Source organism: Poecilia formosa, unplaced genomic scaffold, assembly GCF_000485575.1.
Source record: "Poecilia formosa unplaced genomic scaffold, Poecilia_formosa-5.1.2 Scaffold111, whole genome shotgun sequence".
Classification (NCBI taxonomy): Eukaryota; Metazoa; Chordata; class Actinopteri; order Cyprinodontiformes; family Poeciliidae; genus Poecilia; species Poecilia formosa.
The window spans coordinates 367,649-377,296 of NW_006800050.1; the positions used below are offsets into that span (position 1 = coordinate 367,649).

The 9,648-nt window shown below is 39.2% G+C and overlaps 1 protein-coding gene across 4 annotated transcripts in view; it reads right to left on the bottom strand.

Moving 5' to 3' along the window:
* The window catches only part of LOC103143386 (nuclear factor 1 B-type), a 93,898-nt gene extending 88,992 nt beyond the window's left edge, over nt 1–4,906 (bottom strand). For 3 of the 4 annotated variants that reach the window (XM_007559904.2, XM_016675217.1, XM_007559903.2), the window contains exon 1: nt 2,433–3,049. In XM_007559904.2, coding sequence (XP_007559966.1) covers nt 2,433–2,459 — 27 coding nt within the window. In that variant the 5' untranslated portion in view covers nt 2,460–3,049. Of the gene's footprint in view, nt 1–2,432; nt 3,050–4,576 lie in introns of those variants that run through there. The other variant, XM_007559905.2, reaches the window with a different exon arrangement.
* Between the last annotated feature and the right edge of the window lie 4,742 nt (nt 4,907–9,648).

Here is a 9,648-nt window from a genome sequence, read left to right on the forward strand (position 1 = left end):
CAACCCCCTCCCCACCCTCCTCCTCTTGTTTAAGCAGGCTTTTGAGGAGTCAAACCACACATTGTTCTTTTTGAAGGCAGTCAGGCAAAGCGGGCGATGGGAAACCACAGAAATCCACTCTCAGTGTACGAGTGTGTGTGCGTGTGTGTGTGTGTGTGTGTGTGCCTGCATGCCGCTGGAAGCCACATATCGTCTCTGCACAGTCAAACTTTGCTTCAGCGTCCAAATCGCACGATGTAATCATTCGTCAGCCGAAGCGGAGAGCGGCTTTTTAAACCCCGCAGATTGTTATTTTTAAAAGCGAGATGTCACGCTGAGGGAAAACCGTGCAGCTTTCCATTTGGAGGGTTTTGCAAAAATGATCATCGGAGCTTATTTTTTATGCCACCTCCGATTAAAATCGACGAAAGTAAACTTTGAAATCCTACCAAATGCCCTGAAAAGAGAGACAGAAAAAAAATATGTTTCTTGTTCAAGAAACAACTTAAAGTATTTCAACAACAGTCATTATTATTATTATTTTTTTTCTTTAAGCGGGCTAACAAAGCCTAGAGCTGTGAAGATAAATGACTTGGCCAGGGCCTGAGCGGTGCACTTCAGTTAGAGCCATAAAAGCACAATCCTCTTAAGCACAAACTAAACCGCATCTCAGTCAATCACTAACTTATGCCAAGTAAAATATAAACAGTCACACTGAGTCAGCCAAAACAGTCTGCAGCAACCCCTGTCCAAGCGCTGAATCAACCTTATCGGTGCATGTGATCTTCCTGAAGAGAAAGTAGCCTTATCTTCTCCCAGCACCACTGAAGAGGGGTTTTTAATTGGAATTAAAAAAAAAAAAAATAAACACATACTTCTCTGGGAACGGGGCTGCGGGAACACGTAAAGGCAGAGCGGGTTGGCCACGGGAAGCGTGTGGACAAAGTTAGAGAAATGGAGCAAACGTGCGTATTGGAGGTAAACTAATGAGGAAGCTTATCAAAAACTAACTCAATACACAGATAAGGATGGAATCAAATAGAAATGCTCTGCATTGTCACACGGTGGGGAAATTCAGGTGTCACAGCAGCAGGTTGAGGTAAGAGGGAGCATGCATGTTCACACATAAGGCAAATAAATATGATTATATATATAAGAGGAAAAAAAAACTTTGAATCTAAGAAATCCAGGAATATGAGAACTGAAGCACTAATAGATGTGATTTAAAAAAAAAAAATTACACAACTAGAGTGATGTGATCATTTTAAGAAGAACTGAAATAACTTGTTGTTTGAGTGTTAAAATTGATACACTGCCAAATCTTCATTCATTGTTGATGTAAGATACGGCATTTCGCCGTGGAGACAATTTCTTTTGTTGTTTTTTTTTGTTTTGTTTTTTACAGAAAAACTAGCAAATTATTCACACTTCTGCAAAATACACTCGGGGAAAAAAACCTGTAAGCTACAATGACACCAACTCTAAAACAACCCCGCTCTACTACTCACTGAAATATTATGATTTAATTTGAACAAGAACTAAAAAAATAAAAAATAAAAATAAAAAAGTTGCAAAATAGAGCCACAACAGCAACTGTAGTAATCATTCAAAGCAGTTTATGTAAGCCTGGAAATTACTGTTTGATTTTTTTTCCAGCTCAGCTGGCACCGATGCCCTATAAGCGCATTCATTTTACAGCTGAATTTAAAACACCAGCCACATTTCAACTACGAGCCTAATCAGTCACTGTAAAGCGATTTGTTTGTTATTTAAACAGTTAAATGACTGGATTCAGGACGGTTCTGCACTGCTGAGGCAACGCACGGCACGCCACTCCACTCCACTCCACTCCACTCCACCGTTTGTTATTCTTTTACAGTAAAGCTGCTGCATTCTGCACTGGATAATTGGTTTTAATGATCCTGCTGCAGATTTAAGTATGCATTCTGATGGAAGGAAGAAAAAAAAGAAAGAAAAAAACTCCAAGCAAGTGTAATTTAATTTAAGGACATTAAATAAAGCAGGTGAACAAAATAAGTAAACTTTGAATGATTTTAGAAACATGCACCATGTTTGCACAACTGAGCAGCGACATAAATTACAGTTCATCCTGCATTTTATTCGAGGTAAGTAAATAAATTAGTGTCTGATTTTACAGTCAAACTCTGTTATTGTTTTTGACGTGTTGGCATTAATTATACCACATAAATTACAATAAAAGCCCCAAAGTAATGAGTTAATATTTTATCAATAATAACTCCTTTATGTTCAGGCATTTTTTTAATTAATAAAAAAAAAAAGAGTTTCCAACATTGCAGATTCAGGATCTTGTATCCAACCTACATGTGCCAAAACTCGCCCCAACTACATACTTTACAAAACAAGCAAGATAATAATAATAATAATAATAATAATTAAAAAAAAAAGAAATGAGAAGAAACAAACACGAGTACCTGAGTTAGACAAATCGGAGAATACATGTCGAGACGGCGCTGAGCACACTGAGAAAGAAAAAGTGATTGTAGGTGGACTAATTCCTCCGATCACTCCATCGTCCTGGACCGATCGGTGCGCACCATGCAAGAAGAGAGACGGTGTGTGTGTGTGTGTGTGTGTGTGTGTGTGTGTGTGTGTACGCGTGTGGAGCAGCAATCCGAAGGGAAATTATCCAAGAATATCCATGAAGAGTCTCGATCCAAAGATTGTCGCCACCGCGGAAGGGGAAAAAAAAAAAATAGGACTTGTGTTTTTAATACGCAGGAGCTGGCATGTAAAAGTAGAAGAAGCAACTTGGAGCTGTGCGTGCTCCGCCGCTACGGCGTGTTCCCTCTCTCTCTCTCTCTGTTTGCCTCTCTCTTTCTCTCTCTCTCTCTCTCTCTCTCTCTCTGCGCGGAGCTTCGCAGCGCTTCGCAGGGCGCAGAGTGCCGGGACGGTTCGCCCCCTGCTAAAAGCTTCCAGCCAGAGCTGATATGAAACCGAGCGCTTCCACCTTCAGTCGGTCCTGCGCGATTCCAGCAAATCAGATCCAACTTTTTTCCTCTCCCCTCTTTTTTTTTCTAACCCCCGTCCTCTCTCTCTCTCTCTCTCTCTCTCTCTCGCGTAATTACACAGTCACACCCCTCCTCCTCCTCCTCCTCCTCTTCCTCCCTCTCCTTCTTCTCCTTCAGTCACAACCACCTCCCCCTCGGCACCTTCCCTCCTCTCCTTCAGCACACAATTCATTTACTCCCCTCACTTTGGCTGAATTATTTTATGAGCTTCGGGGACTTTGGACCAAAGCTTCGGCCACACAGAGGATAAAAAAAAGCACATTTCCAACCTCCTTTCCCAGCTTAGATCGCTCCCAAGTTGAAGCAAACTTTTTCATGTGCACGTCTGGGTTTTTGGAATCAACTCACTTTTTTTTGTTTTGTTTTTGTTATTGTTCTTAAGTAGTAGGTTACGTTTAATAAATAAAGCCCCTATATGGGTGGTATATAATTTAGCAATATTATCATTTACAACCAAATTAGTAAAAGTCGGTAACAAACAACCAAATTATGCATTTTAAAAAAAAAAAAAATAGATTGCTTATTGGAAATACAAAATAAATCAGTAAAAGCAAATTTTAATTTCTCTAAGCAAAAATGTCTTCTTTTTGGGGCGTTTTTCAAAACATAAAATCGCCCACAATGAGAAACTGGCTCGTATTCTTACACCTCAGTTCGTTTTGAGGACGTATACTCTTCACCTCGTGACGTCACAGATTTAAAAACGCAACAAAAATTTGTTTAAAATAATAATTTCCCACGTTCCTGATTACTGATATTTGTTTTGTTGAAATAAAAAGAAAACACAATGTAAAAGAGAAATTGCGCCCCCTATGGTCAAAAATATATAACAGTCACAGGTTTTTATTATTTTAAAGTGGAGATAAGTAAATTCTAATTTTTGCTCAGCTGTTTTAGTTCAAATGTAGGTTGTTTTGTTTTTTTTACTTTAAAACAAAATCAAAAACTTTTTTTAATAACTGGTTTCCAATTAGAAATTGTGAATGGATCAAAAACAAGACATTTATGTTTTTATCCATTTCTAATAGACACTTTATGCTGAGGGCGCCACTAGAAAAAGGAGGGGTAATAACTAAACTAACCTTTATTTTTATTACATAATTGCATATTTTAAAAGGTTTACACACTTAAGACAACCTGTTCTGCTAATTTTGGGCTATGAAAACAGCCCCCTATAAATCCCCCCCTGCTTTGCGCCCCTGGTTTTAATAAAAATCAAGTGAAACGTGCACATAGTGTGCATGTTTTTGCATGCATACGGTTGTGTTTTGCACAAAAAGTCACCTAAAGTTAAACACTGTTGCTCTGCAGCAGCACACGTGTTTCTGCGGGTCCTAGAGAGCTGTCAACAGTCCGCACAAAGTTCACACACACCAGAGGGAATGAGGAGGCTATCTGCGCCAAGTTCAGGGAACTTTCTGCTGCTTTCTCCACCACGCAGCGGCAGAAAGGACAACATATAAAGATATCACATGAAAAAAGAAATTACACATAACACAGCGTTATCACAACATTTGAAAGCAGTAATATAACCCATGTTCACGTACCATTGCACTGTACTGCATGGATTAATGGGGGAGTCCTGGAGCCTGGTTGGAAACACACAAGCCGGTAACTTCACATTTCTCACGCTCAACTTTGTTTGGAGCCCCTTTTCTCTTGCGGTGCAACAACAACAACAACAAAAAGTCAACACCGGAAGACAGTTCTTGGCAGACAGAGGTGAAAAGAAGTTAGGAGCACCTCGTCTTTTTTTTTTTCTTGTTTTCCTTCCTCTTCAGGTCTCAGTTTTTGGATCGGGTTTTTTTTTTTTTTTTTTTTTTTAGGGGGGGAGTTGAACGCGATCCAGAAGAGGCTGAGTTTTCGGCGCTGGGCTGGTCTCCGCCTTCACTTTCACTGTCTGACTGACTGACTGCCGGCCCTCCGGCTCTCAGAGAACAGCCGTCAGGCTAAACAGAAGCCCCACCGGAAGACGTATGAGGCGGCTTTTCTAAATAAAAGCCCAATTAAAAGATCACTACGGCAAAGTCTGTGATTAGTATGAATATCTCGTTCTGTGAGTGAAACGGGTTGTCTCGGGCTCTTATTTTGAAAGTTCAATTTCCTGGCGGACATCTATCTGTTCCTCAGCAGCTTCACGCAGCCTCCGTTTTGTAATAGCGTTTACATTCTCGCTTCTCATTGGCCAGCAGCGGTGGCCCCGGGACCCTATGTTCCCTGGGCCCCTCACTTCCGCCCGTCTGACGGGCTGTTCGCTGTTTGACAGAGCCGCTGCTGGACAGCCAGGTTAATGACGGATGGTGGCGGACATTACACCGCACTAATGAATTAAAAAAAAAAGAGAGTAAAATAAAATAAAAATACTACTACCACTAGACTACTACTAATAATAATGACATCCACTTTTATTGCTTTAAAGACAAACTTTTGCGTGTCTTGACTCTTTATAATACATTCCTTTTATGATTTGGTAGAAGGCTGCATTGAAATAAGAAAAACAACAAGCAGCAGTGGTGAGTAATATTGTAGCAGATGTCCTGTAATGTTATAAACAGACTCAACTTTCTTGTTGATGCCCCTATTAGACATTTTATGCATCATAGAAGACGGAAAAAAATGGCATCACATGTCCTAAATGGAGGCACCAGAGCGCATTTATTATTACAACACCAATACACTGTTTACAGTAGCTGAACGTGTCAGTGCGGTCAAGTTGAATTATTTGGACCCAGTTCTTCATGCAGGTAGACTTACCTGTTAAAGGTGTTGCCAGATAAGAGCTCAATCTAGTTTTCACTGATGTTATCTGATCTTTACTCTTGCCAATCAGATCCTATCTATCTTTAAAATGTTACAGCGTGGCTCACATAAAAACGTTTTTACAATAGTTTTAACTTTAAATAGTTTTATAATTGTGTTAATTAATGCGAAGAAGGCTGATTTAATTTAATTTAATTCCGCTGAATACGTTTATGCTTCAAGATTCATCTCAAAAGGTCCGCTTGATTAGCTAGGATTTATCGCCACCATGTGGTAGCAAACAAAATTGCAAGTTGTTTCGGATTTCTTTATTTTCCAAAGAAAGTAACGTCTATTAAATACCGTGGTCTGGTATTAGTGTGGTGAGGCTCTTTTGGTGACATTTTTCTGTAGTATTAACAGCAAGAAACTGTGTCAACTGGTTTAAAACAGAAAATGGTTTTATTTGTTTTCCTAAATATTTTATACCATAAGTTTAATAATGTATATATACGTGTAAAAATTTTTTTGCTTTGCAAATTGTACCCTTTACTTAAAAATTATACGTTTTTGGCCCAGAGGCTTCATTCAGTGGGAATATGAGAACAACATGTAATAATGAAAATGTTTCATCTTTGTTGGAGAACAAAAGGACATTTTTTAAAATGTCTTTTTAAGATCATGCAAAAACTACATCAGCTATCCAGGTTTACTGTTTTTTTTACTGAATACATTAATATTAGAAATATATACAAGGTGATTAAAGGTAGAGATAACTGTAACTACTGTTACAAGCACCAAAATATCAGACCTGAGTATATGGAAATTTATTTGAGGTTTGAAGATGACCAAAGCGTAGAGATTGACAGTCGCAAATCAGAACAATAACAAACAAAGGAACAGAACTTACAACACACAAGGACACACACACAAAGTAAGTAAAAGTAATAAAAGACTGATCACGAGACAGGAGGAATCAGCAAAGGACAAAGAAAAGGACAAAGAGAGCTGGAATACTGAGAAAAAGAATGACAATAGAAGCAGCTGAGGCAATCAGCTAACTGGGAACAGCTGAAGAAGGGAGAAAGAAGAGGCAGACTGAGGGAAGGTGAACGATAAACACCTACGGGTTGAACTAAAACTCATAGAAACATCTAAGCAGGGGGGAAAGAGTAACACTGATCTAAGAGAGCAAAATGCAAAATCACAAAAAAACAAATGTTAGAGTAAATTAAAAAAGTAGATACAAAGAATGACCTTCTATGGCAAGACCTTATGAACAATAATGAATACAGGGAACCGAATAGAGTATGGCAAGACATAAAGGAATATAACAAAACAACAACAAGGTGATGAAACAAAAATTGGCCAAATATGTTCGAGAGCTGGCACTGTTAATACCACAAATCCCATAATGCTCTGCAGTGCATTGGCATGTCAATCAGGACCCACAAGCCCTTTCTTTGTCGAAGTTCGTTAGTGGCGTTAGCTTAGCAGACACTCTTCAGTGCAGACAGCAGCAATCTAAGCTTTAACGGATGTTTTCCTTCTGCACTTTTTCTTGCTGCCACAAAGCAAAATGAATGGTTGGATTTTCTTTAAAGAAAGCTATTATTGTTGTTGTTGATGTTGTTAGTCTGTGGAAAAAATGCATGCCATTGAAATGTAAGTCAGAAAGCTCCAAAACGAGAAATATTTTTTGTTTAATGTATTTTATTTGACATTTGATTTCATATGTGCTCATAGTATTAACTATCTCATTCTTGTGAGTAAACAATAATAATGTCAAATAAACTATTATAGATAATAATAAAATATTAATTTTAAGTGGAACTAATGTTAAATAGTTTTATTGCAATATTATTTCACTATGTAATGCTTTGAGGAATATTATTACACAAGTTTACGTTGAAAATGACGTAACCATACCTATGCGTTTCAGAAAAACATGTTTCCAACTAGTACATATTATCCAGATGCGAGCTGGCTACCTGCTAAAACAAGTTAAATTTGAATTCATGTATTTTTTTTTTGGCTGCAATGTAACCAAACAGGAAAAGTTAAAGGCGTTTAAATTATTTTTTGCAAAGCGCTGCACCTGCAAATGCTTCAAAAAACCGATCACGAAACCTTTCAGCTTCAATGACAGAATGAAAGAGGATTAGACAGCTGAAATTTTGATGTCATCTGTTGCTGTTATATTTTCTAAGAAAAAAAATGTAGCACTATTTTCATAATTTATCTTCCTTGGTAGGATTTTTTTTTTTTTTAAAGAAAAGAATCTCAAGATCCCAAATGTAGACTTTTGACCTCACGTTGTGGAACCACAGAGGGTTCAAAGTTTAAAATGCGATCTAAAATATGTATCCCACAGAGCAAATTTTGATTTTCTCTCACTGGAATGTAGCCAAAACAAAAGGACATATCCAGGCCATAGGGTTAGGGTTCACCAGCAGTGAAGCTTGTGCAGGAACTGGAGTTCCTTCAAGCATCCAGAGCGAAGAATCCACCCTCAACTTAAACCCTGGAGATGGGGCGCGATAAAAAGCTCGCCTGTAATCAGACGAGTAAATAAATATTCAGAAAGAAATGTCAGGCAGCGTTGCCTCTTCAGCCTGGGAAAGGCGCGGGCAGGACAAGAGCTCTTTGTCCAGCTTTAAATTAACACAGCTGGGGCTGAAAAGAGAGGTGCACTTGAGGAAAGCTCTTCATTTAAAAGCAGGCTGGGTTCGTTCTTCGGTTGAAAAGAAAACAACACTTTTTTGTGTGTGTGTGTGTGTCCAACTTTGCTTTGTGTCTGTCTTCAAAAATCTCCAGAGAATCTGAAGCCAAACGACAGCGTTTCAAAAAAATCACCAAGCGGATTCGTCGTAGAGCCAAACGTGCTCCTGAAAGGTTCCTCTATGAAAACAGACTCTCGTTAGTGCTACAGCAGAAACCGCCAGGTGTGCAGACATCGTCGGTTCTGCCTGGACCCGACGTCAACAAGAAAACGAGTTACGCGGCTTGTTAGAACGCATCGTTCCAGAGCTCCACTCACCATCCACCACGTCCGGGCCGACATGTCGTAACAAAGCTGCCATTTAATGGACCTCTCTGTCAGATTCCCAGCCATCACTGAGCGCGCTCCTCGCCCCGGTGGGAGACAACACAGCTAATCAAAGGGGCATCAGTGGAGGCATGCTGGGCCACATGTAGGCCAGTCCTTTGCCAAGCTGCATCATGGGAAAATAAAAAAAAAAAAAAAAAAGATCAGCAACAGATTGACCCCAGTGACTCGAAACCTGACAGTGGTAATTAGATGTCCCCTGACCCCGCAACCTCCAACTATCCCCCACCGCCCCGTCTTATCCTCCCACACAAACTTCCTCCCCCGTTTCTCCTTTACGCTTGTTGTGCAAATTCAGAGAGAGAAAGAAAGTTTATATTGCTTTATTGTAGCCTTTCAAAGAGGCTTCATCAACGCTTCTCTTTGCTTTATGCTTGACCAAAATAAATTTGCATTTAGCTGTTTTTCCAGCACCTCGTAAAGATACAACTGTTGAGTGTTTTCAGATTTTGCCATGTTACAAACTTCAATGCATTTTATTGGGCTTCTGTGTCACAGACTGACACAAATTAAGGCATAATGGTGAAATAGTGAAAGGACAATAACAGATGATTTTCTTATACTTTGTACAAAAAAAAAACAGTCTGAAAAGTGTGGTGTGTGTCTTTATTCAGTCCCTCTGACTCAGTGTTCTGAGTCACTTACGTGGTAATTTTAGCCACATATCTTTGGGGTTTTGGCCCATTCTTCTTTGGAAAGTAACTCAGCCTCAATCGGATTAGGCAGAAATAGAAATAAGCTTCTTGTATGCTCAGAAGTAACTTTGCTCTA